Below are 26,615 nucleotides of genomic sequence, written 5' to 3'. Positions count from 1 at the left end.
CTTCGTTTTATAGAGCGATTCTAAATAAAAAGTGCAGCCGAAAGCCTCGACACAAACATAAAGACAGAAAGAGGCCTCTCTGCGTTTTCTGTCCAGATTACATGCTGGAAGACAAGCACAGATGGACAGTGAGGTATGCAGGTGCTTTAATGCCGTTCACAGCTTTAAAGACAACTAGAAGGACTTTAAACTCCTAAAAGATACAGGTAACCAGTGCAGTTCTTTGAAACAGAGGTGATACGAGCTCTTTCCTGCTTTTCTTAGGATCCATCCTGCCCTCTATGGCGATGTTCACATTACGAGGTTGAAGCGGCACAAATCCGATTTTGTAATGTGACTCGGATCTGATGTTTTCAGGGCTGTGTGGACGCAAATCTGATCTTTTCAAATCCAACCTGAGTCACTTTGGCTATGTTCACATTACAAGCCTCATTGCTCAAATCCATTTTTTTTTTGCTTAAATCCGATCTCTCTGAGACGGTGGTTCACACTCGTTTAGGTGTTTCAAATCTGTCATTAATGTGGACGAACCTGCGTCCTGAAATGACCCTCATGCGCTCATCCTACTCAGTAACGTCACGTGAATGAATCCCTGCTTATTCAGCGCAAACTAACAAGCAGAACGAGCTTCGCTGAGAAGACCATTAACTCTGATCAGCTCTCGGCTTCATTATTAGAGCCAGACGAAGGAGAAAAAGGTGAAATGAGCTGCTTTTCCACTTTTTACTGTCTGTTCGGTGCTGTTGCCATGGTAACGCTGAATGATGGGGCACATGAATTCCGATCTGAGTGTCACATTAAGGTCACATGGCCACGAGTCGAATGCATATCCGATCTAGGACCACATGTGAAAGTCTCAGGTCTGATTTGAAAAGATCAGATTTGTGTCCACACAGCCCTGAAAACATCAGATCTGAGTCACATTAGGGCAAAGAAACGGATTTGTGCCACTTCAACCTGGTAATGTGAACGCAGCCTTTCATATGTGGTTCTAGATCGGATATGTATCCGATTCGTGGCCATGTGACCTTAATGTGACGCTCAGATCAGAATTCATGTACTTTGTCTCCAATGCGCGTGCGCCATCATTCAGTGTTACTCTGGCGGCAGCGCCAAACAGAAGTTAAAGCCTGTAAACGGTGGAAAAGCAGCTCACCTCACCTTTTTCTCCTATGTCTGGCTCTAATAATGAAGCTGAGTTAATGATCTTCTCAGCGAAGCTCGTTCTGAACGTTACTTTGAGCTGATGATGCTCGTGATTCATTCATGTGACGTGACTGAGTAGGACATGTGCATGTGGGTCATTTCAGGACGCGGGTTTGTTCACATTAATGACAGATTTCAGTCACTTTCCTAAACCAGTGTGAACCACCGTGTCAGAGAGATCAGACTTGAGCAATGAGGCTTGTAATGTGAACGTAGCTTTGGTTGTAAAGGACTTACTATTTTCATAGGAGGTCCAACAAAATGAACATTACAGTTATGAGCAAATGAATAAGTTCCTCAAAACAGACGAAACAGAGCTCATGATCTAGGATTACACCCAGGTTTCTTTCTCAGCTTTAGTATATGAAGCAAAGGGGCCTAGTTGATCACAGTTTTCTCTGAATTGAGTTCTAAGAATCAGCATTTCAATTCGATTTTTTCCCCTAATTTTAGACAGTAGTGTCAAACTAAAATCCTACATAATAACTGTGTCATTACAATCACCACCACACTAAAGCTATCACAGCTACAGTTACAGGCCGCGTTCTTTGATTCAGTTTAGGGCCTGAAACACTGCACAGATCACAGAAGGTCTAGCATAAAAAGACTGGACCCAGTAATGCTCTGTTACACTCCTTAAGAAGATGGGATCTTTACGAGAGACAGTGGTTCTACACAGAACCATGAGCACTCAAAGAGACACTTGCATGCTAAAATAGGCTCTTTGCATGGTGAAAGGGTTGTATATAGAGGCCTTTTAAAAAAATGGTTCTATAAAGCACCAGTAATGGTTCTTCTACTGTAACAACAAGCTTGAAACCTTAACAATAGAACCCAATTTTGGTGCTATATAGGACCATCGTCAAAAAGCGCCTATCTAGATCCATATACCACACATCACATATTCTCCATCAATTTGAAGAATCAGTTCACCAGGCAAAGAACATTTTAAGCATGCAGATGGTTGAGCGACTTCATGGTTCTGTATAGAACTACTGTTTTTGCTAAAGAACCCTTAAAGAATCTTTATTTAGAATGTATCAGTGTAAATGAATCTGAATCATTTTCACATCCACAGTACCAAGCCATATTAAACAGTCCTTTCTATTGAAATTTGAAGCTGCACTATGTAAGATTTGGGGAATTGATACATTTTATACTGTGGGTTGTGCTTCGGTCCCCTTCCCTGAGCAGATGTGTCTGATGACTGAAAGAGAATTTAAAGATGCGTCTGAGGAAGTAAGAGCATTATCTACCATTGTCATCTTATCTTCATCAGTATGATGTTGATTTTGAGGTCATTTGAGACCTAAAAAAATCGAGCCGGACCTTCTTTTTGAGCCAAAACGCATGTGTTGATACGTAAAGACGTACGACGTGTTGATAAACTCCTAACCTGATCCAAGTGTGAGCGATGAGATAAGTGGCACTGGAGAGCGGGGGAACACTAGCTTCAAAGGCTAACTGTTTTTAGCAGCTGGCTAGCTTGAAGCAGTGCTCTTTCACGGCCGAACTGATGTTACTGTAGATAAAACAAGAACAAAATAGCACTGAATTCAGTTTAAACATACCTAAAAGGGGCGTGTTGTTTGTGTAATGTGAGAAAAATCACACCGCAGTCAATGCTAATACACTGCGAGCGTCAGATACATTGCGGTTCTTCCACCTTCCAATTACTATGGTAGACCACAGAAGTCCAGTCGTTGCTAGCTGGTGTTTGAATACTGTGATGTGCTCCGACATGGATGTGGTCGGAGTGATTGCAGTGTGGGCCATCATTGATTAACCGAGCCAACTAATGTCTGTTCATATTAAGGTGACAGTATTGAGAAAATAAACGGTTCAGCACTTGTAGCCAGACAACTAGAAATTAATTGCTTTCTTACATTATAAATATCACGAAAATTGCAGCCGTGCTGTTCCAGTTGGTAAAAACAGCTGACCTGAACGTTCTCCCACTCAGCCATGACAGATTGGTGAAATATTCTACTGGTTGGTGAGTGTTTGTCATGTTCTGACCATAAAGAATAGTTTAAAACAGCAATTAACCACCCCAAAAAAAAAAATCAGACTTCAAGCTTGAAAGAAATAACAATTTGACATTTATCGGTTTATGTATCGATACATTTTTTAATGTGATAACATCACCCAGCCCTAGGTATCGGTGCTGATACTGGCACTTAAACGCAGTATCAGTATTGGTGATGAAGCCATTTCTGACACAGGCATACGTACCAGTGGGTGGAACTTAACACCATGTCGGCAGGGTGGGACCACGAGCAGCAGTAAAAATGCTGTAACAGCAGTTTTTGGTGTTAATAAAGTGCTAACGGAACCGCGTACCTGATTGGCTGAGCTGCTGCTTTCAGTACTCACTCATCTGGCGCTGTTTGGTCACTTACAGTCTGAGTTTATGTTATTAAGAGAGCAGACGGGACCGCCAGACTTTCTGCATAAAGAACCTTTAGCCTTGATTTAGCCTTCAGCATAGCAGCCTGTTAGCCAGGTCTGTGTATCTACTAGGCCCGCCTGCGGTTCGACTCCATCAGCCAGCTGTATCACTCGGCAGTGGAGTCTCGCTTCAACCAAGCCAGTAAAACCACTTGCTAAAAATGATGCATGAACAACGGTGATATTTACTGAACTGACGCTCAGAGAAGCAGCACAAGTGAACAAGACGCACGTACGAGGCAAACGACTTGAGAAATTTGAATGTGAAACAGCATTCGGCTCCGTTTTTGAGCCAGAGAAGCTGCTGTGTAAACACCACAGGTTTATCTACATACTGTTCAGCTCTGTTTTTAACTGCTTTGCACAAGTAAACATAAAATATCTTTCTTAAGTTGCTAAATGGTTCTTATTATTCATTATATAATATTAAATACTAATTATATACAGTAAATCAACTAAATGTTTTTTTAAGCATCGTATAAATATAATCCAACAACTAAATGCCACCTAGCGAATTTGAGTGTGTTTTATTTGATGCATAGAACATAGATTTGACCAAAATAAAATGTTTAGAAATATTAATAACGATATACGTGAGTTAGGTTAGATAGAGTTAGTATCTGTATCAGTACTCGGTATCAGTTGATACTAAAGGATCGGGTATTGGTACTGGTACTGAAAGGAAGCTTAATAAAGCTACTTTCTTAAATTTTAAAGGAACATAGTGAAGCTTTCAGAATTTCAGCATCTCCAGCTAAACACCTATAGCCCTACAGCATATCTGAGGGGCTAAACTGTAATTTTAGTGTTTTAGGCACTTTCATCTCCTCTCTGCTTTCTGATTTAGCAGATTTTGAAGTAGTCAGTGTGTAGTAAAAAGTGGACCGAGGTTGATGATGTAGATGCTGTTCCAGCTGTGTCCCACGTTGAGCCCTGTGCTATTTCTTTTCGAGGTGCTGCTGCTGGTCGGCCCACTCCTGGATGAGGCGATGGGCTATAGCGAAACCGTGAGGCACCCAGAAGCCCGGCGGAGTCGCGCCAGGTTTGTTGGGTGGGTACTTAACCTGCAGTGCAGCCAGGACCTCCTCCAGACTACACCAACGAGCGTCCTCCAACTCGGCCTTGTTCAGAACCACCTGCGCACGACCACAGCTGGAGAGGTTAGAGAGCTGAAGCGGCCCTGCAGCACATTTGATTCACCGTCGTATGGAGGCAGCTTTTATATCTACTATACGTAGTGAACATTCAAATCACTGCTCTCGTATCTCCAAAGTGGTAACTTTACAGGAGAAGGAAAAAACCTACTTTAACTTTTAATGTAAGTCAATGGAACCAGACATCTTTCCAGGTGATTGTAGGCCATTTCTTTTGGTCCACTCATGATGAAATTTACAGACAATGTAAAGGACAATGAGTATTTTCAAATTATAAAAAATAAAAAAAATAAATTCAAAAAATAAAAAACGACAAAAATGGAGATGCAAGGTTTTGCTCCGACAGCAGCGATATCCAAAAGTCTGGACACTCCCAGTTAATTTACATGTTTTGTTGATTTTCTGTGCACATAAACTCATTCTATACAGAGCACAAACTAAAGCGGAAATATGTGGCATTTCTCCGCACTTTTTAGTGCACAGGTTCTATTTACTTTCTATTTATTTGCTGAGGTTAACATACTGGGGAAAAATAAAGCATATAGCATAAAATATGCCACAATGTTTGCACAGGCCATCTTATTCCTTAATATAAACAGTCGTTTTGTATTAAAATGTGCAGAAGTGTGTTCTCTGTAGAAGTAAACATGCCGACAACACCAAAACAACATTTCACCAAGGTTGCCCAAACATTTGCACGTGACAGTATATTGAACTGGCAGGGCGCTAGGACCTGGGGGAGCCAGCTGCTGCTGATCCAGCTCTATCAGAGAACTAGTAGTCTCCCGGATTTTTAAACCGCTAGAGGGCGCTCCTGAGCGAGTCCAAAAAGAATGGGTTCATATGGAGCATTTGAGCAAAACTATGGTTTTATGAATGCTTAAACTGAACACAGAACAGCATAAAACATTTTCACGCTGCTGTTATAATCTTTTTAGAGCTTTTAAACTCGAGTTATAGTTTAATACAGCACCTCATCTACGTTCATGATGTCAGTGAGCGCGAACAGCCAATAGACCACTGCAGTCCTTATTATGCCCATATTAGGAACTCTGGGTCTAAGCGCCATTTCTCTATGGCCAGAATGAATAGGGTTTATGAAAAAGTCGCCTCTATCGCCCCCTGTGTTAAACAACAATGTTCAGAACCCAATAGGTTTTGTCCTGTGTACATTTTTCTCCCGAATACCTCTGGATTCTCTGAATTATGAGGTTGTAAACAGCTATAACACATGAAGCTGAAGCTGGAGTCTGTACTGGATCAGCCTGAGCGCAGGTACGTTTGTAGATCACTTCAAATCAAGCTAAAAGGAGAGATCTATCGTGTTCCAGGGAGCATCAGGTGAAGAACAGAGAACTGCAGGGAAACCTGGCAGCCTTCTTTTCATCTGCCCTCAGTCTGAACATGGAAAGGTTCACTGACTAAACCTGCTTAAGGAGGCTGCCAGTCAAATTACATGAATTCAGTGTACAGTAGCTTTAGCTCACATGTAGCAATATTCATATTTCAACTCTTTAACGACCTCATAATTCGGAGCATCCAGTGATATTCGAGAGAAGAATGTTCTCAGGACAAAACGTATTGGGTTCTGAACATCTGTATTTAACACAGGGTGTGACAGAGGTGACTTTTCCGTAAACCCTTTTCATTCTGCCCAGAGAGAAAAGATGTTTAGACCCGGAGTTCCTAATATGGGCATATCAACATAGAGCTGACTACAAAATGACAACACGACTACAGTGGTCTATGAGCTGCTCTGCTTGCCAACCACTCAGCACTCGATAGCAGTAACGTTAATGTCCTGCTGCCCAAAACGCGTTTGCTGTAGTTTGCTTTTTTAGTGAATTATACTGATGTTATTATATTCCTTATACTTTCTAAAACTAAAGGAAAATTCTGGGAAAGTGATTGGAAACTATTTTAACTTCTTGTTTTTAGCCATTTAGCTCCATTCACTCTCATTCATTGAGGACTCGCTCATGGGGACCCTCTGCTGTTTTGTAGTCCTGTTTTTGATATAACGAGGGAAACAGGAAGTAGCCAGGTCATAAACTGGCTAAGGCTCTGTTTAGGGGCCTGAATGTAACTGCTGCAGCATTTAAGGTGGAACAAATTCAAATTTAGCTTTGTGGAACAAAAAGTTATATTTAAGAAAGAATTTCAACCAATATAGTGCTATACCTCCCTTTATTGCTACATCTTTCTGGGTCAGGCATTTGCCGAAGTTTGCCAGAGTGTTAATGGAAATGATGTGTTCTGTGTGTCTTTAGTGCGTGTTTAGTGCGCACTCTGCGTTTGCCTGTTTGAGAAATGGGACACGCTCCCAGAAAAGCACATGAAGTACAGGACAGGCCGGTGTTGCTCTGTGACACAGAATGTGGAGCATATCTCACCTGTGTTTTGTCTGGGTTAACCGTAGCGTGGCAGGCCAGCATGAAGGAGCTCTGTGGGATCGGCCAGTGCTGCGAGGCCGAGTACTGCAGCGTGTCCACCTCCAGTCCCACCTCCTCAGCCACCTCCCTCCGCAGAGTCTCCTCCAGCGTCTCCCCTAAATACAGCACCACAAATAACACAACGGTGTACTCAGAATACATTTACATACATTTAAAGAGCAATTATCCGATTTTCCACACTTTTTGAATAATTAAATAAAATTAATAAAGTATATTTTGTTTATTTATATATTTGTACTGTACGGGTGCACTTTTACTTCTGGAGTATGTTTGTGCACATACAAGGATGACAAAAGATATCAGATAAATGGTCTACAAGCAGCAAATACACTCATTTTGGGGCTAAAATGTGTGTTTTTATGAAATTTCTTCAAATTTGCATTTGAATCTGATACATCGCAGTAAACTGTTTACATGATCACTTGGATTTTCAGGTAACTGTATTTAAATGCACATGCAGACTTTTCAAACTGTAATTATGGTCATTATCAATATACAAAGTGATAGAATACTTCGCCAAAAAGCTAAAATGACTGGGGTCAATTTAGAATGACCAGTAAGCTTTCGTGCACAAAGGTAAGTGGCCGTTACCAGCTTTTCTGCACTATTAGCGGTGCATTAGTTTTGGGATGAAGTGTTCCTTTAAGCCCACATCTGTAAGCAGTCGGTCAGTAAACAGCTGTGCATGTTGAAGTTCTGCTATCAGGCACTGGGTTTAAAGCTGTCTGGCAGATAGTGACTCACCCAGGTCGCAGAAGCCCGCCAGTGCGCTGTACATGCCCGGTGGGAAGGAGCGCTGACGGCCCAGCAGACACCTATTCCCATCAGACACCAAAACGATCACTACCGGCGCCATCTGCAGGCCAGCAGCACACTTTACAAACCCAATATATCTAACTACCTTTTTTTTTTTAAACAAATTCTGAATTTACAGTTTAAATACAAACTCATTTTTAAATAAGTTAAGACAGTAGATAAAATGTAAACAAAATAAAAAGAGACAGCGTCTGTTTATAGTTTATAGCCCAGATTTGTGGAAAAATGGGTGGAATTTCAGTACAAAAAAATCAGTTCAGAGTTCAAAAATCAGAGTTCAGCTTCTTTTATTATAAGAAGGGTTTAAAATGACATCACCATCTATTTGACTGGAAAGAAGACTTAGTTACAGCCTCATACGATGCCCAGCTTCTGAATGTGGCTTATGAAATATGAAAGAAGAATATGGTGAAAGCAGAAGCCATTTATCAGCAACATCCAGAAACGCCGCCGATTTCTCTGGGCTGAAGCTCACCGGAGATAGACTGATGCAAAGTGGAAGCGTGAGTCTTTTTCTCTGGGCCAAAGAGGTAAAGGACAATCCCGAATGCTACCAATGTAAAGTTCAAAATCTAGCATCTGTTCTAGTATTGGGGTTGTTACTGGGTAACTAGCATATCTGTAAAATACTATTAATAATAAGAGACACACTATACTGCCAAAAGTATTCACTCACCCATCCAAATCATTGAATTCAGGTGTTCCAATCATGGTCACAGGTGTATAAAACCAAACACCCAAGCCTGCAGACCGCTTCTACAAATATTAGTGAAAGAATGGGTCGCTCTCAGGAGCTCCGTGAATTCCAGAGTGGTGCCGTGATCGGACACCACCTGTGCAACAAGTCCAGTCATGAAATTTCCTCACTACTAAATATTCCACAGTCAACTGACAGTGGTATTATAACAAAGTGGAAATGATTGGGAACGACAGCAACTCGGCCACGAAGTGGTCAGCCACGTAAAATGACAGAGTGGGGTCAGTGGATGTTGAGGCGCATAGTGCGCAGAGGTCACCAACTTTCTGCAGAGTCAATCGCTACAGACCTCCAAACTTCATGTGGCCTTCAAATCAGCTCAAGAACAGTGTAGAGAACTTCATGGAATGGGTTTCCATGGCCAAGCAGCTGCATCCAAGCCTTACATCACCAAGCTCAATGCAAAGCGTGGAATGCAGTGGTGTAAAGTGCTACCACTGGACTCTAGAGCAGTGGAGACGTGTTCTCTGGAGTGACCAATCACGCTTCTCTATCTGGCAATCCGATGGACGAATCTGGATTTGGCGGTTGCCAGGAGACGGTACTTGTCTGACGGCATTGTGCCAAGTGTAAAGTTTGGTGGAGGGGGGATTATGGTGTGGAATTGTTTTTCAGGAGTTGGGCTCGGCCCCTTAGTTCGAGTGAAAGGAACTCTTAATGCTTCACAAGACAATTTCCTTAACTTTGTGGGAACAGTTTGGTGACAGCCCCTTCCTGTTCCAACATGACTGCACACCAGTGCACAAAGCAAGGTCCATAAAGACATGGATGAGCGAGTTTGGTTTGGAAGTCCTGACCTCAGAACACCGTTGGGATGAATTAGAGCGGAGACTGCAAGCCAGGCCTTCTTGTCCAACATCAGTGTCTGACCTCACAAACGTACTTCTGGAAGAATGGACAAAAATTCCCATAAACACACTCCTAACCCTTGCGGAAAGCCTTCCCAGAAGATTTGAAGCTGTTACGGCTGCAAAGAGTGGGACGACATCGTATTAAACTTTATGGATTAAGAATGGGATGTCACTCAAATTTATATGCATGTGAAGGCAGATGAGCAAATATTTTTGGAAATATAGTGTACTTAGTTGAAAACAATATATGTACTGACATCTAGATGACATCTTCTTCAGGGACGTACATGCTTGTTTCAGTAAGTCAATGACAAGCGACATTCTGCATTCTGCACTAAGAGGGAGCAGGTGACCCATCTCCCATTGAAACGCGGCAAATTGTGAAGCACCACATACAACAATGGAGGCCCCGGACTGTTAAGCGCCAGAATTGTTATCAAGAAAGAATGTGAAAAATTTGCACTTTCACAACAACAACTGGTGTCTTCAGTTCGCAAAGGATTACTGAACACGGTTAAAAAGGTGATATAACACTGTGATAAACATGCCCCTGTCCCAACTTTCATGACAGATGTTGCAGGCATCACAGTTGAAGTTAAAAAAATGACATTTAGTTTATCAATAGAAACAGTAAATACTATCTTGTCTTCGTACTATTTCCAACTGAATATAAATCTAATCACTGCTGCCCGCTCTTATTTGCATTTTACCTACTGCCCCAACCTTTTTGGAATTGGGTTTGTACATTATACAAACCTGCCATCTGAAGCGCTGCCTCGATAGCAGGAGTATGTTGAACAATACTGCATTGTATCCATTATAGAAGAGAATGACATCTTTCAATAGTAACCAAAACATGACTCTTCAATCTAAAAGGTGCACAACATTCATATAAGCAACTGATGGGAACTTATCCTTTAATCTCATGTTCTCAGAGGGGGCAGCTGAGAAAGAGACCACTCACTTGGGGGTAGTAGGTGATGCCGCTATTAGGAGACACTCTCTGGCTGCCAGACTGATTCCGAACCGTGGGCTGTCCAGTCGCACTGCAGAAGCCATGCGTCTGATGCCACCTCAAGAGGGCCTGACCCTAAACACAGCGAGAGCAACAGAACCTTAAAATGACATTAATTTTGTTAAGTAGCTACATGGATTATAATACAGAAGTGTGCATAATTGAATGGGTAAAAAGTAAGCAAAGTCATTCAGAGTGGTTTGCGTCAAATTGTCCATTCGACAGTCAGAACTGTTGACAGTGGTGGTGATAGGAACCAAACGTCCACCTCTAAAAGCTCCCACACAGAAAGTTCTAACATGTAGTGGTTATGTATTTGTTGCCTGTTACATTATTTTATGACACTTTTGCCATAAATTGAGTTCCAATTTTGGCCTTACATAGATTTTAATAGATTCCCGTTAATGGAAGGGAAGTATGCAGGGTGTTATTAGGCAAAAATATAAATAATTTTTTTCCCCCAGATTTATCATCATAAACATTCCATGCAGAACCTCAGAAGACACATGCACGTACACTGGTGGCTTTGGATAGTAAATAAAATGGTTATATTTGTGTTGTAGAAATCATAACGCCTGGCTCCTCTAACCAAAACCATGTCACATCACAACTTCATTCACACCTCTAATGTGCAGTACATACTTTAGCCACCAATGTGGTTTCTGGTACTGTAAGCATAAGGAAGGCTGTTCGAAGGTCCATGAAAACACCACCACAAAGCTGTTCCATGCTATTCTTCTGTAAATCACCTACAACCCCAAATAAAAACAGTCAGTTTACCAGAAATTGTTCATTCTGTAGGTATTATATACAAATTCCTGTAGGCTGCTCTTACCCACATCCAGACAGAAACAAGGCTCAGCAGTCTCAGGACAACTAATGAGAACAGCCTCGCTGATGAGCTTTTTGTCTCGGCCGAGCTTCTCCAGGATTCGTTTGACATCTCAAAAGCAGACAGTGGCAGATCATTTTAAAGGCATTCGAAAATGGCCATGATTATGAAACAGGCCATCACACTCTTCATCTATCCAGTGATCATGTGTAGGGTGTTGTATCTCTGCACCTGGAGTCCTCAGACGTGGCAGCTGATAGATGCCTTTCTCCTTCTTCTGCAGCAGAGGAGCGAGTTTGTGGTAAAGCAGCAGGCTTCCAGATTTGAGGGCCTCCCGGCACGCTTCATCGTCCTCCTTCAGCTTCATCAGATATCTGCACAGAGTGACCACACACTACTCAAGGTCTGGACTGCAATACATCTGCAGAGTGAGGTTATTCTAGCTCATGCATGTGTACACAAACAGGGCAAAGTGACCTTATCCGGGACACATAGCTGGACAAGGGCTGAGGGGTCACCAGCTTTGGCAGCTTTGGCTTCAACAGAGACCTCAGTGACTGCATTCCTTTGGATCTACAGTGGACAGGCCTGCTGAAACACACAGTGAAATGTAAATGAACTAGTGCTGAGGGCTGTAATGCTTTACTTAATACAGTACTAAAGTACTTTAAAAAGATGGTTCTTCAAGGGTTCTTTAGTAAAGGCAATGGTTCAATTGTGAGCTATGGGCTCTATACAGAACCACTTTCATGTTAAAATGGTTCTTTGCATGTTGAAGTTGTTTTTCAGACTGACGGAAAAGGCATTGTATTTGGTTCCATGTAGCACCTTAAATGGTTCTGCTATTGTTACGATGTCAAGCATCTCGCAAAAGAAAACCCCTTTTTTGGTGCTATAAGGAATCATATTTAAATGGTTCCAGACAGAACCACATAAAACCCATTCTTCATAAGTCTGAAGAACCATTTCACCATGGAAAGAACAGTTCAAGCATTAAACAGTTCAATACAAGACTCTGGGCTCTCTATACAACCATTGCCTTTACCAAAGAAATCATGAAGAACCATATTTTTTTAATGTGCCCTCGAAATTTTCAAAATGTGGCGAAATCTAGCAGCTAACTAACGTTCTGCAGGTCTTACTGCCTTATGAAGGCTTGTGGAACCACAGCGAACCGCAGCCCAGTACAGTCCAGTATGTCCCCCACTGTTCACTCCTCAAAAACTGTCCTTTATACACGAGGCTGAAGTTTGCCACCTATTAGCCAGCTTCTTATTCGTATTTTCCTGTTCCACCTTAAATGGTGAGGCAGTCACAATCGCCCTTCAAGCGCCAGAACGTTCCTGCTGCACCGTTTAAGGTGGCACGGGAAAATTCGAAGAAGAAGCCAGGGAATACGCCGGCTTTGTCCTTTATGATGAGGTTTTCAGTCTAGCTATCTCCTGTCAGGATCCCGGATTAGTCCCTGTGAACATATATACTCAAGACACACGAAAGGTTGAGATATTTTGTCAAAAACGGAAAGATATAAGACTTGCTGTTTGTTTTGTAGTCCGTCTGTAGTCCACGAACAACATATCCCGTGGAGCAACGTGGAGGCCATCTGGGCGAATCAGATGCCGCCGCCTCATCCGGGCATTCAGGCTAACTTGTTGGCTGCCCTCGCCGTTCAAACTCACCAACCCCTCAAAACACCGAAAGCCTTCTTTCTGTATTACTTTATAATTGGCTTCCAGGTTGCATTATTCTACAAATCACTGTAAATATAATGTTGTTAAGGGACCCTGCAGCTGCTTCATACCGGCATTGCTAGTTAGCGCATGCTACCGTAAGCTGGAACGCGATAGTAAGTGGGACTTGTAGTTTTTAGACCATGAATGAACTACAAACAGGGGGAAAATGAACATATCGTACAGAGCGGATGTAGTGTATGATCGAATCGGAAGCAAACGTTAAATCACCATGTATATATACCGTAAAAGTAGTTTTAAAAAAAGTGCACAATTACTGTGAATAATAATGACCACTGCTGGTTTTAAGAATGGCGAATTAATGTATTTCGTTTGTTAATAAAACAGACGGCAATCCGCATAAAACAAATGTCCTAATTCTGGTTAAATCCTAAAAAACAGCATTCACATACTTAACCAGCATGCAAACTGAAAAGTAAAACGTTTAGCTTTCTTTCACATTTGGGGAAAATGTGTGAAAGATAAACAACGCCGATTATATTTCTCACATTTCCTCTTTCTGTGCGCACAGTTTTTGTACCTTGCAACATCGTATAAACCTGCGTGAGGCTGTTCCCCTTTGCATGAACTGTTTTACAAGCAGTTATTTTACTTTCTACCCATATTTCAGAAAAAAAACTCCCATCTACGCTGTGATTGGCTACTGCGTCACAATAATGGGCGGGTCCCTTGTGAAAAATGAGCTGCTAGCCAATCGCAGAGCAGGAGGCTATACTGGTAATTCGTAGAGCTTTCCAGAATACGGGTGTGAAAAAAACCACAGTGTGGGCTACACGTAGCGAGAGAGGAAGGAAAATATCGATTGTGTTGCGAAGAAAATCCGGAGAAGTGCCGTAAGTGTGTGTGTTGGAAAGTTTTGGCGTTGGGAACGTGTTTATATCTGCTATTAAAGGATATTTATGTAGGTTGGTGGAGAGAGAGTCTAGAAATTTCCTCCGGGCTGGGGGCTGACTGGCTGGGCTGTTTTGACTTGCTGTTTGGTGGAACTGATTCATACACTTTCACTTGAGTGTCTTCAGGCTTTTGAGTTTGATCATGTGTGTGTTTTGTTGTGGTGTGTTTTTGGGGTGTTATGTTTAGTGGTCATTTGTTTTTAGGGTGTTGTGTTTAGTGGTCGTGTGTTTTTAGGGTGTTTTGTGGTGGTGTGTGTTTAGGGTGTTGTGTTTAGTGGAAGTGTGTGTTTAGGGTGTTTAGTGGTGGTGTGTGTTTAGGGTGTTTAGTGGTCGTGTGTGTTTAGGGTGTTTAGTGGTCGTGTGTGTTTAGGGTGTTTAGTGGTCGTGTGTGTTTAGGGTGGTGTATTTAGGGTGTTGTGTTTAGTGGTGGTGTGTGTTTAGGGTGTTTATTGGTGGTGTGTGTTTAGGGTGTTTAGTGGTGGTGTGTGTTTAGGGTGTTTAGTGGTGGTGTGTGTTTAGGGTGTTGTGTTTAGTGGTTGTGTGCGTTTAGGGTGTTTTGTGGTGGTGTATTTAGGGTGTTGTGTTTAGTGGTCGTGTGCGTTTAGGGTGTTTTGTGGTGGTGTGTGTTTAGGGTGTTGTGTTTAGTGGTCGTGTGCGTTTAGGGTGTTGTGTTTAGTGGTCGTGTGCGTTTAGGGTGTTTAGTGGTCGTGTGCGTTTAGGGTGTTTAGTGGTCGTGTGCGTTTAGGGTGTTTAGTGGTCGTGTGTGTTTAGGGTGTTTAGTGGTCGTGTGTGTTTAGGGTGGTGTATTTAGGGTGTTGTGTTTAGTGGTGGTGTGTGTTTAGGGTGTTTAGTGGTGGTGTGTGTTTAGGGTGTTTAGTGGTGGTGTGTGTTTAGGGTGTTTAGTGGTGGTGTGTGTTTAGGGTGTTGTGTTTAGTGGTCGTGTGCGTTTAGGGTGTTGTGTTTAGTGGTCGTGTGCGTTTAGGGTGTTTAGTGGTCGTGTGCGTTTAGGGTGTTTAGTGGTCGTGTGTGTTTAGGGTGTTTAGTGGTCGTGTGTGTTTAGGGTGGTGTATTTAGGGTGTTGTGTTTAGTGGTGGTGTGTGTTTAGGGTGTTTAGTGGTGGTGTGTGTTTAGGGTGTTTAGTGGTGGTGTGTGTTTAGGGTGTTTAGTGGTGGTGTGTGTTTAGGGTGTTGTGTTTAGTGGTGGTGTGTGTTTAGGGTGTTTATTGGTGGTGTGTGTTTAGGGTGTTTAGTGGTGGTGTGTGTTTAGGGTGTTTAGTGGTGGTGTGTGTTTAGGGTGTTGTGTTTAGTGGTCGTGTGCGTTTAGGGTGTTTTGTGGTGGTGTATTTAGGGTGTTGTTTTTAGTGGTTGTGTGGGTTGTGTTTACAGTGTTGGGTTTGGTGATGATGGTGTGCTAAAGGTGTTGGGTTTGGTGATGGGTTGTGCTGACAGTGTTTGGCTTGCTGGTGTCTGCTGGTGGGTTTATGGTGTTCTTTTTGGTGGTAGCCATTATATTTAGGGTGTTGGGTTAAGTGATAGTGGTGGGTTTAGGATGGTGGGTTGGGTGAAGGGCTGTGTTTACAATGTTTGTGGTTGTTTGTGTTAACAGTGTTGTTTTTGGTGGTGGTGTGTATAAGGTGTTATGTTTGATGCTGGTGTTTGTTTAGATTGTTGGGTTTGGTAGTAGCGTTGTGCTTGGTGGTAGTGCGTTTAAGATATTTGGTGTTGTGTTTATGGTGATGGTATGTGTCAGTGTGGATCATTTGTAGGTCAGTTTTGTTCAGCATTCGTACGTGCGCCGGCCCACGGTGACGTTAATGTATGCCGGCCCACGGTGACGTCACTGTGGCTCAGTGTGAGGCAGCTTGTGTAACATCACTGCCCAGTAGTAATATCTGAACATCAAAACTAGTTATGATAATGAATTTGTTGAGCTCATATACAGGCAGTTGCTGCATTCCTGGTCACTGGGTTGAATCTACACTCCTAAAGGTTAATGATGCGGCTGTGTAGCAGGTGTCCGCTGCTCAGCGGGAAAGGAAGACTGAGCACACATCCATCTACGTGTCCACAGTGCTCCTTTCTTACCTTCACTGGCCTCGTGTTACTCTGCAGGATTACCTGGGGGCTGTTGAGCATGCCTTCATGCATTCAGTCCTCACAGTCCAGACCAGTCACATGACCTGATCACATTCCTGAGGCAGAGAGGGCCTGCCTCAGACACAGCAGACTGTGTTTATAACATGGGGTAGTGTAGGACCTGGAGACGGCCATTAGCCTTAGACACCATGTGCTGTGACCTCACAACCACCACTAACTGGTAGGATCATTACTGCAGTTATCATTTGAGCCTGAAGCCAGAAAAAGGTAGATATTGGCCCAAAAATTGATACATTAATCTATATATAGTAATCGCAATTTAAATAGCAGTCGTAATATTGGTCAGTAAAATCGCATTTAGATGTTTTCCTCAAATCTTTGAGTCCTTCTGGCAACATCTGCTGCAAGTTTAATGGCAACAATTTGCAAGTTTAAAGGAGAAATAAGTGACGTTTACGACAAAAAACCTGAAACACTTTGTATAAAAGTTGCCATTGTATTTAAGTTTCATATGTAACATAGACTCGAATTTCTTTAGCTTGTATAAACTATTGTATCAATGGTGGCCCCACATCCTCCCATGGGCAGCGCCACATTTAGATCATGTGACGACAGCGAGGCAGACTCGCGGTAGTAGAAAAAGATATGCGTGTTCGTTGGTTAGCGGCTGTGGGTATGCTTGTCACTTTCCCCCATGCGGGGAGTCAGCGGCAACATTAGGCCTGTTCACACCAAGAAGGATTTTTCGGACAGAAAAACAAATACGATTGATAACGTAGTGGGACCTTCACAGTCCCAACGTCTTTTTTGTTTCACTCTGAAAATGCAGGTAGACGATGAAGGATACAAAAGAAAGGCATCCCTTGATTAGCAGCGATGATATATTCATAATTTTTCTTTAAAGCTACAACAAACACATGCAAGACCACCTAATACAGGAGCCGAAGCTGTATAATGATTCCGGTGGTGCTTTCATATGTCGGTGGGGGGATTCAAAGCTCTGTTTGTGCTTGCTGCCTCTCTCATTAGTGAAAGAAGGAGGTCTTCGTAGGCATGAACAAACTAGGACAGAGGTCATTAATTATGATTCAGTAAGGTCCAGTCAGAGAAAATGTCCTTAAGTGAAGGGGTCCGGAACACCATAAAGTCTGACTTGCATTATGATTGTGACATATACTGTTTACTGAAGTAGCCTAGTAGGAATATCGACATCTTATACTGTCAACAACTGAATGTCAAATCAAATAAAAGTGCATATTTCAGCAATATTTGTTTTTTTTAGAGCATGTCATGTGAAATAACTTCCCTCTGACTCACTTTCTTCTCCGACTGCTGTTTCTCGCCTCGTCCCTCCCCTGTGTGTGCGTTACTCACTCAAGTCTCAGGGCTCATGGTAATGCACAGATCTGATTGGCTGAGTAGCGTCAGGTGTGATATTTACCACACGTGTGTTTGGTCTGTGAGGCTCCCGGGCTGCTAAACTGGTACCTTAATGACTAGAAATGATACGCCAATAAAAACAGGACCACCCGATTGAAATAAAATAATTAACCATAGTTTATTGGTTATAGGTCCAGGTCCGCATAGCACAGCGAGTGGCTCTGGATTCATCCTATTAGTGACCTCAGGACTAGAATCCACCTGGATGAAGTGAAAACGACTGACTAGCTGTCAGGACGTACTTAGCGCCATTGCCTTCCACGTTTGTAGTCGGCGCGTTTGTCGCATAAGCTGTTGTGCTCTGCTGCGGCATCTTGATGCACATTTGTTTGGCCTGCAACCTTGACAGTCGAGCTCTGATTGGTCAGCCTGATTTTTAACGCATCCGTACAATGCAGGAAATCGAACAGGCTTCAGTTGGAAAATTTGCAGCAACGCAGTCACTTTAAGATGTGATGTGAAAGATTATGCGTGTGCTTGTTTTCAAAACTTGACATGCATGTTTGTGGTCCGTAAAAATCAGACTGCCTTTAGGCCACGTGAAAAAGAAGCGCAAAATACAAGAGATTAACGTTGGCAAAGAAGCAGGGTGAACATAGGCATCATGTTTTCCAGTTGTAAGCCCTCATGAAAAGCCAAGGTCAAATACTTTCATTGTTGGCAGGTGTTGTCCACTATTGACCAAAAGGTTACACGGTTTATCTTTTAAAAAAATAAATAAGAGTGGAAGTGCGACAGTATTTTGGTGCTAGAACACACAATGGCAGCATTCCTGCTACATAGGGCTCAAATGCTTTGATCCTATTTGCCCCCTAGTGGTCAACGATACGAAATTCTTGAGGATTGCGTGGAGAAGAAAGCGGCTTCGGGAAATTACAGAATCGCGTACTTACTGCAGTTTCGTGTTGGCTGTCGCAGTTGCTCCACTAATGCAGGTGATGCTATGACATTTTATAACAAGTTTCATGACTAGTTCACAGTTCTATGGCGACATGCGAGTCCAGAATGCTGCCACCATTTAAGGTGGAACGGGGAAATTCAAACAAGAAGCCGGCATCTTCAGCCTCGTCCTCTTGTGAACCTGAAGATAAGCTGACCTGTATGTTTTGGTGCTCATTACTAGTTAGTACTGCTGAATAACAGGCTTAACTTAAATTTAGGAGGTATTCTTTGTTTATTTAACAAATGCGTGTTTCACAGTATAACACTGATGTGTCTGCCAAAGCGATTAGCATGCTTTTTGTGAAACGAAGCCCCTTAAAGTCGTCTATCTTTGTTTTATGGCACGCCTCTTTTTCACGGACCAGTCACAGGCTTTTTTGCGTTTTAAGATTAAGTGACCCTTATTTGAAATTTCACCTTCGCATTTAACCCATCCGTGAAGTGAAACGCCACATACACACTAGTGAGCGCACACACTATTAGGCAGTGAGCACACTTGCCTGGAGTGGTGGGCAGCCCTATCTGTATTGCCCGGGGAGCAGTTGGGGGTTAGGTGCCTTGCTCAAGGACACCTCAGTCATGGACTGTCGATCCCTGATTCCGGTTCCCTAACCTCCAGCCCATGAGTGCCCCTACTTGAAGCCAGGCAAACGTCATCTTCGCAAGAATGATGCTGAAGCCTTGAGTGGGAATTCGCTTGCGTTGTCCAAGTTGGAGGTCAGAAATTCCGATTTTACAAGCTTAAGGTGAAGGTGTCATGATTGGACAGCTGATTGGAGATTGGTAATGGTGTACACTTGAAATGGAGTTGGCTTGAAAATGTCCTTCTGCTTCCTCAAAGCAGCTTGTGTGATATAGCACATCAGATCCACCCAACTGAGTCCTTCACTTTCATTCTCAGGGCTTTCTTTCTTTCACAAAAGCATTTTAAAGGGGTGCTATGTAACTGAGCTGGTGAAGTGAGGACAGTGATTGTGTGATCTCTGTGTTTGTATGGAGGAATCGAGGTCAGTGCAGCTGTGGCTTGGCTGTCGGGCTGTAAGTTTGACTGTTTTTGCAAGGCCTTTAGACGCTGCATTGTTGGGTTGTCTGGCTCACAGAGTGGACCAGCCTTTATGGCTCAGAGGACTCAGAGTATTTAAACTGCAGGAGCCAATCACTGTCCATCCATCCATTTTCTAAGCCGCTTCTCCGTCAGGGTCGCAGGGGGGTGCTGGAGCCTATCCCAGCAGTCTTCGGGCGGAAGGCAGGATACACCCTGGACAGGCCGCCAGTGCCAATCACTGTGACTTTGCATATTCATCATCTGTTGTGTCTAAAGTTTTATGAACAATGCAGATACCAGTTTTCATAGGCTGAAAATTCCCCTTGTTTATTAGCTCTAATAAACAGCAAAATAAAACAGTCTTAAACAATCTACACCAATCAGGCATAACATGATGACCACCTCCTTGTTTCTACACTCATTGTCCATTTTATCAGCTCCACTTACTGTATAGCTGCACTTTGTAGTTCTACAGTTACAGACTGTAGTTCATCTGTTTCTCTGATACTTTGTTAGCCCCCTTTTACCCTGTTCTTCAGTGGTCAGGACCCCCATGCATCCTCACAGAGCAGGTACTGTTTGGGTGGTGGATCATTCTTCTTTTTAAACACAAATATGCAATATGTAAAACGTAAACTATAAGAAAAAAGAAAAGATGAAAAGTTTTGTTTTTAATAAAGAAGCTGAACGGTTCCTGATTTCTGTTTGGTTTATCGAGTAAAATCATTCAGAATAAACATGTGATTTGAGAAAGTATGTGTGTTTTCCACTTTCCTTAAGGGAACACAAAAACAAGTACAATTAGCGTATCCGTAAGCAGCCGTGTCTAAAGGTTAAAGGTTGTCACTTTACCTGGAGGGACAGAAAAGCAGTTAATAGCGATTAATTAAGAGTAAAAACCAATTCATGGTGAAAATGTAAAGATCTAATGGCCATTAATCATCAAAGTTGCGTAAAAAAGAAAGTTTTTTTTGCCGTTTATAAGGTACGAACTGCTCTGCGTCTGATTCATAACAATTTTGTACGAAGTGGAAACCAATAGAGATTTGAGCATAAATGATGAATCAGCTTCAGTGCATGAAACCAGCCTACCAGCACCTCATTTACATATCATTTACATGATATTGTACTGGACTGTCACGTACACAAATTAGTATTATTGATATTTTCTACTGTTCTGATTTTTCAGATTATGTTTTGGTTAGTTAGCCACATATCCAGCATTTATGCCCAAATTTACATGCACTATTGGCAGATATGAGTTAGTTTGTACAGATATGCCAAAGATGAAAGTGATGAATAACAAATCCATCAGTGAATTTGTGTGCGCTCATCTTATGTTCAGATGTGACCATGAGCATCTTTAATGAACAAGAACCAATGTGAGAAAAGTGAAGCAACTGAATATACGGAGGTGATGGAAAGTTCACAGATAATTAACGGGACTAACGGGTTACTTCTTTATATGAATAAAAATACTTAAGTTCTTTAATAATGTAATTCGCAGCAGTTGATGAGCAAGTAGGCCATAAGCTAACAACATATTAACTAACGATGTACTCAATTACTAAGTGATAAGTGCTTATTAAGTTATTAAGTTATAACTAATGCTTAATGAAGAGTTAACTAATAACTAAATAATGGGAAATTAATAGCCGATTATTATATAATTAATGATCGATTAGCAAACATTAAAGTGGCATGTTACCAGTATAATTGTACCATAATCCAGTGAAATTGTATTTTCTAAATTGTATTGACTCCACACACCCCGTCTCGTCTCCAGTCTTTTGTTTTATTGTTCTCAGAAAACTTTGGAGAAAAACCTTGGAAGACTAGACCTTTTGTGTTCAATCTCTCTCTCTCTCTCTCTCTCTCTCTCTCTCTCTCTCTCTCTCTCTGTGTGTGTAGATGGAGGTTCGGAGTGTGTGGTGTGTGTTGCTGATCAGCTGCCTGCTCCACAAGAACTCGGCTAACAATGACTTCTTCACTTCCATCGGTGAGGCCTTTTACAAGAAGAAACAAAGAGCAGATCAGTGACAGAACTACACCAACCTTTACAAACATCGGCTCATTAGTGGATCTCTTTAGTCCCGTTTGCATGCCCTCGTGTGACAAGACAGTTTAAAAATGTTTTAAAGGCAGTTTGATTAGTATGAATGTTTTATTCTAAAATCTGAGAATTCACACCGATCAATCTACCTTCTAAAACTTCCTGAAACTAGATGATTCAGAACGACCACACATTTTAAAACCGAAGAATTCACACCGACCAAACCGCTTTTGGCACATTCTAAATGCATTCTGAAATTCTAAAGGCAGTTTGCCAGGATGAATTCTGTAGATTTAGAATGTTTTATAGGCGGTTTGATCGGGATGAATTCTGTAGATTTAGAATGTTTTACAGGCGGTTTGATCGGGATGAATTCTGTAGATTTAGAATGTTTTACAGGCGGTTTGATCGGGATGAATTCTGTAGATTTAGAATGTTTTACAGGCGGTTTGATCGGGATGAATTCTGTAGTGTTAGAATGTTTTACAGGCGGTTTGATCGGGATGAATTCTGTAGTGTTAGAATGTTTTACAGGCGGTTTGATCGGGATGAATTCTGTAGATTTAGAATGTTTTACAGGCGGTTTGATCGGGATGAATTCTGTAGATTTAGAATGTTTTACAGGCGGTTTGATCGGGATGAATTCTGTAGATTTAGAATGTTTTACAGGCGGTTTGATCGGGATGAATTCTGTAGATTTAGAATGTTTTACAGGCGGTTTGATCGGGATGAATTCTGTAGATTTAGAATGTTTTACAGGCGGTTTGATCGGGATGAATTCTGTAGATTTAGAATGTTTTACAGGCGGTTTGATCGGGATGAATTCTGTAGATTTAGAATGTTTTACAGGCGGTTTGATCGGGATGAATTCTGTAGATTTAGAATGTTTTACAGGCGGTTTGATCGGGATGAATTCTGTAGATTTAGAATGTTTTACAGGCGGTTTGATCGGGATGAATTCTGTAGATTTAGAATGTTTTACAGGCGGTTTGATCGGGATGAATTCTGTAGATTTAGAATGTTTTACAGGCGGTTTGATCGGGATGAATTCTGTAGATTTAGAATGTTTTACAGGCGGTTTGATCGGGATGAATTCTGTAGATTTAGAATGTTTTACAGGCGGTTTGATCGGGATGAATTCTGTAGATTTAGAATGTTTTACAGGCGGTTTGATCGGGATGAATTCTGTAGATTTAGAATGTTTTACAGGCGGTTTGATCGGGATGAATTCTGTAGATTTAGAATGTTTTAAAGGCGGTTTGATCGGGATGAATTCTGTAGTGTTAGAATGTTTTAAAGGCGGTTTGATCGGGATGAATTCTGTAGTGTTAGAATGTTTTACAGGCGGTTTGATCGGGATGAATTCTGTAGATTTAGAATGTTTTACAGGCGGTTTGATCGGGATGAATTCTGTAGATTTAGAATGTTTTAAAGGCGGTTTGATCGGGATGAATTCTGTAGATTTAGAATGTTTTACAGGCGGTTTGCTCGGGATGAATTCTGTAGATTTAGAATGTTTTACAGGCGGTTTGCTCGGGATGAATTCTGTAGATTTAGAATGTTTTACAGGCGGTTTGATCGGGATGAATTCTGTAGATTTAGAATGTTTTACAGGCGGTTTGATCGGGATGAATTCTGTAGATTTAGAATGTTTTACAGGCGGTTTGATCGGGATGAATTCTGTAGATTTAGAATGTTTTACAGGCGGTTTGATCGGGATGAATTCTGTAGATTTAGAATGTTTTACAGGCGGTTTGATCGGGATGAATTCTGTAGATTTAGAATGTTTTACAGGCGGTTTGATCGGGATGAATTCTGTAGATTTAGAATGTTTTACAGGCGGTTTGATCGGGATGAATTCTGTAGATTTAGAATGTTTTACAGGCGGTTTGATCGGGATGAATTCTGTAGATTTAGAATGTTTTAAAGGCGGTTTGATCGGGATGAATTCTTTAATTTAAGAATGTTTTAAATGTTTGTTGCCCCTTTCTTGTGTCCACTCTGTTGTGTTTGCAGGCCAGATGACAGACCTACTGTTTACGGAGAAGGATCTGGTGACCTCCCTGAAAGACTACATCAAAGCAGAAGAGAGCAAGCTGGAGCAGGTTAAACAGTGAGTTGTGCCTCCGACATTAAGGCTGTTTTTACATCTTCCATGTTTTTAACCCAGCTCTTCAGTATGGCTTGTTTTGACAGGTGTGAACGTTCTACCTCTATATTCAGTTGTGCACCAAACATATGAGCTTTAGTCAGAGGCCGAATTGAGACTCTCAGTCTGTGAACGTTGGTTGCTCATTGCTGGTGGGAACACATGTTTACGATTGTCCACTTCAAAAGGAGGGGATGCAACATCAGGCCATGCTCCCTCTTTACGTTATCCATTGCACTGTGAAGCAGACACAACCAGATTAGATAATATCACAAAAAGTCAGCTCTGGCATCAGGGGTCATTTAGTGGGGCTGTGCCCACCTAGCCAGTCATCATGCCCCACTTAACCCACTGCTATCTGTACATGCTTCTGTAGAGGCAACCGGTAAAAAAACAAAGTTAAAATTAACTTTGTGTCTTGCCTCTGCTTGCCACATACCGCCAATAGAGAAGGCTATGCTAATTAACATAGAAGTGTTTGAATGCACCACTTTTATTGATTAAAGTTGGTTAACTGGCCCCTTGTGAGGCAGCAGCACTGAAAGCATTAACTTCCATGAATTATAGACCTACTGATTTCTACTTAGTGGAATTAAGACAGGTGCTTTATTTTTCTGGTTGGGATAATTTACATGCTGTTAGCACACTATAATGTTTCCACTCTCTTACTAGAGGATCACTGGTGGCTGCAGCACGTTATGTGACATTTATCAATATTTAGCTGAATGCCAAGTCAAGCTTAATTAGATATTAATGTTATTTCTCTCATAATTTTATGACTGTGACTAATTACACTAAGTAAAATAACATTAACCACACGGTCTGGCTATTTGCACTTACTCCACCTGGTGACTACAGAACACAAAATTGCTTTTTTTTGCTGCATTTCCATAAAGAAAAACAGGTCAGCATTAAAGGAGAATTAAAGAGTAAGGTTATTTAGTATTACTTGTCCATACACTATATTACCGAAAGTATTGCTCGTCTGCCTTCACACACATATAAAGTTCAGTGACATCCCATTCTTAATCCATAGGGTTTAATATGATGTCGGCTCACCCTTTGCAGCTATAACAGCTTCAACTCTTCTGGGAAGGCTTTCCACAAGGTTTAGGAGTGCGTTTATGGGTATTTTTGACCGTTCTTCCAGAAGCACATTTGTGAAGTCAGACACTGATGTTGGACGAGAAGATTTGGCTCACAGTCTCCGCTCTAATTCATCCCAAAGGTCTTCTATCAGGTTGAGGTCAGGACTCTGTGCAAGCCAGTCAAGATCTTCCACACCAAACTGGCTCATCCATGTCTTTATGGACCTGCTTTGTGCACTGGTGCGCAGTCATGTTGGAACAGGAAGGGGCCGTTCCCCAAACTGTTCCCACAAAGTTGGGAACATGAAACTGTCCAAAAAGAAAAAAAAAGAAGCATTAAGAGGTCCTTTCACTGGAACTAAGGGGCCGAGCCCAACTCCTGAAAAACAACCCCACATCATAATCCCCCCTCCCCCTTCACACTTGGCACAATGCAGTCAGACAAGTACTGCTCTCCTGGCAACCGTCAAACTCGGACTCGTCCATCGGATTGCCAGATGGAGAAGTGTGATTCGTCACTCCAGAGAACACGTCTTCACTGCTCTAGAGTCCAGTGCCGGCACCAGTGTATTGGACGCTTTGTATTGTGCTTGGTGATGTAAGGCTTGGATGCAGCTGCTTGGCCATTCCATGAAGCTCTCTACTCTGTTCTTGAGCTGATCTGAAGGCCACATGAAGTTTGGAGGTCTGTAGCGATTGACTCTGCAGAAAGTTGGTGACCTCTGCACACTATGCGCCTCAGCATCCGCTGTCATTTTCCGTGGCCGACCACTTCGTGACTGAGTTGCTGTCGTTCCCAAATCGCTTCCACTTTGTTATAATACCACGGACAGTTGACTGTGGTATATTTAGTAGTGAGGAAATTTCACGACTGGACTTGGCACAGGTGGCGTCCGATCACGGTACCACGCTGGAATTCACTGAGTTCCTGAGAGCGACCCATTCTTTCACTAATGTTTATAGCAGCGGTCTGCAGGCCTAGGTACTTGGTTTTATACAATGGAAGTGATTGGAACACCTGAATTCAATGATTTGAATGGGTGATATAGTGTATGTGAGAGTAATTTTCCACTACACTGTTAGCAATACAGGTTCTGTGCAGGTAAATGTTGGGACAGATTAACCTGGCCTGTGTTCTGTTATATAGTGACCCATCGCTGGGTTATGGCTATGACCCATATTCGGTTGTTTATAATCCAGCATTATTTGAGTGCAGGAACATTCTGTATGTTGTGGGACGATAGCAGACGTTGGGTGAATTGCTGTAAATGTTGCTTTACTTTTGATTCTCTCCTGAATAATATGTGGTGCCTCAGGGGTTTTTGTTTTTGCTGTGTGTGGATATGCTGCACCCTGTCTGCCCCGCCTCATCCAGCATTTCTAGATGCCCCACTCATGATTTAGTTCTGCTGCTGGGCCTGAATCAGCTCTAAAGTGTTCACTGGCAGCAAGAGTTTATATAAATGTGTAACCAGCTGTGACCAACCAAGCCTTTAGCCGCTGAAGACGGATCAGTGAATGAGTAAACTGACTGTTGTGGACCTTATTCACTCAACTCAAGTGACATAATAGCTGTTTCCTGTTCTGTCACATTTCTGGAACATTTCTGGAATCGATAAACAA

The 26,615-nt window shown here is 42.1% G+C and overlaps 2 protein-coding genes across 7 annotated transcripts in view; one reads left to right on the top strand and one right to left on the bottom strand.

Annotated features, from left to right (window-relative positions):
• Nucleotides 1–1,192: 1,192 nt before the first annotated feature.
• On the bottom strand, nucleotides 1,193–13,191 carry nudt13 (nudix (nucleoside diphosphate linked moiety X)-type motif 13). 4 transcript variants are annotated; one of them, XM_017710577.2, is made up of 9 exons: nucleotides 12,662–13,191; nucleotides 12,013–12,126; nucleotides 11,767–11,909; nucleotides 11,539–11,646; nucleotides 11,346–11,452; nucleotides 10,653–10,778; nucleotides 8,009–8,120; nucleotides 7,205–7,359; nucleotides 1,193–4,793 (listed from the first exon to the last, which is right to left on the bottom strand). In XM_017710577.2, the coding sequence occupies exons 2-9, from the start codon at nucleotides 12,096–12,098 to the stop codon at nucleotides 4,596–4,598; spliced, it is 1,035 nt and encodes a 344-aa protein (XP_017566066.1). In that variant the 5' UTR covers nucleotides 12,099–12,126; nucleotides 12,662–13,191; the 3' UTR covers nucleotides 1,193–4,595. The 4 variants fall into 4 exon arrangements, with proteins under 4 accessions (XP_017566066.1, XP_017566064.1, XP_017566065.1 ...); XM_017710575.2 differs by having other exon boundaries at nucleotides 12,678–13,190; XM_017710576.2 differs by having other exon boundaries at nucleotides 12,013–12,123; nucleotides 12,678–13,190.
• Nucleotides 13,192–14,013: 822 nt separating this feature from the next.
• p4ha1a (prolyl 4-hydroxylase, alpha polypeptide I a) overlaps nucleotides 14,014–26,615 on the top strand; it is a 34,284-nt gene continuing 21,682 nt past the window's right edge. For all 3 annotated transcript variants that reach the window (XM_017710583.2, XM_017710582.2, XM_037544052.1), the window contains exons 1-3: nucleotides 14,014–14,119; nucleotides 21,614–21,701; nucleotides 23,772–23,868. In XM_017710583.2, coding sequence (XP_017566072.1) covers nucleotides 21,614–21,701; nucleotides 23,772–23,868 — 185 coding nt within the window. In that variant the 5' untranslated portion in view covers nucleotides 14,014–14,119. The remainder of the gene's footprint in view (nucleotides 14,120–21,613; nucleotides 21,702–23,771; nucleotides 23,869–26,615) is intronic.

This window comes from Pygocentrus nattereri, chromosome 13, assembly GCF_015220715.1.
Source record: "Pygocentrus nattereri isolate fPygNat1 chromosome 13, fPygNat1.pri, whole genome shotgun sequence".
NCBI classification, from domain to species: Eukaryota; Metazoa; Chordata; class Actinopteri; order Characiformes; family Serrasalmidae; genus Pygocentrus; species Pygocentrus nattereri.
Note: the sequence above shows the minus strand (reverse complement) of the source record. Positions and strands in the feature narration are given on the sequence as shown.

Coding starts and splice junctions, on each gene's coding strand:
- nudt13 (XM_037544475.1), bottom strand. CDS start 13,138: ATGGCCTCCACGTTGCTCCACGGGATATGTTGTTCGTGGACTACAGAC. Junction 11,453..11,538: donor TTGTTTCTGTCTGGATGTGG/GTAAGAGCAGCC, acceptor TTGGGGTTGTAG/GTGATTTACAGAAGAATAGC. Junction 10,779..11,345: donor AAACCACATTGGTGGCTAAA/GTATGTACTGCA, acceptor CGCTGTGTTTAG/GGTCAGGCCCTCTTGAGGTG.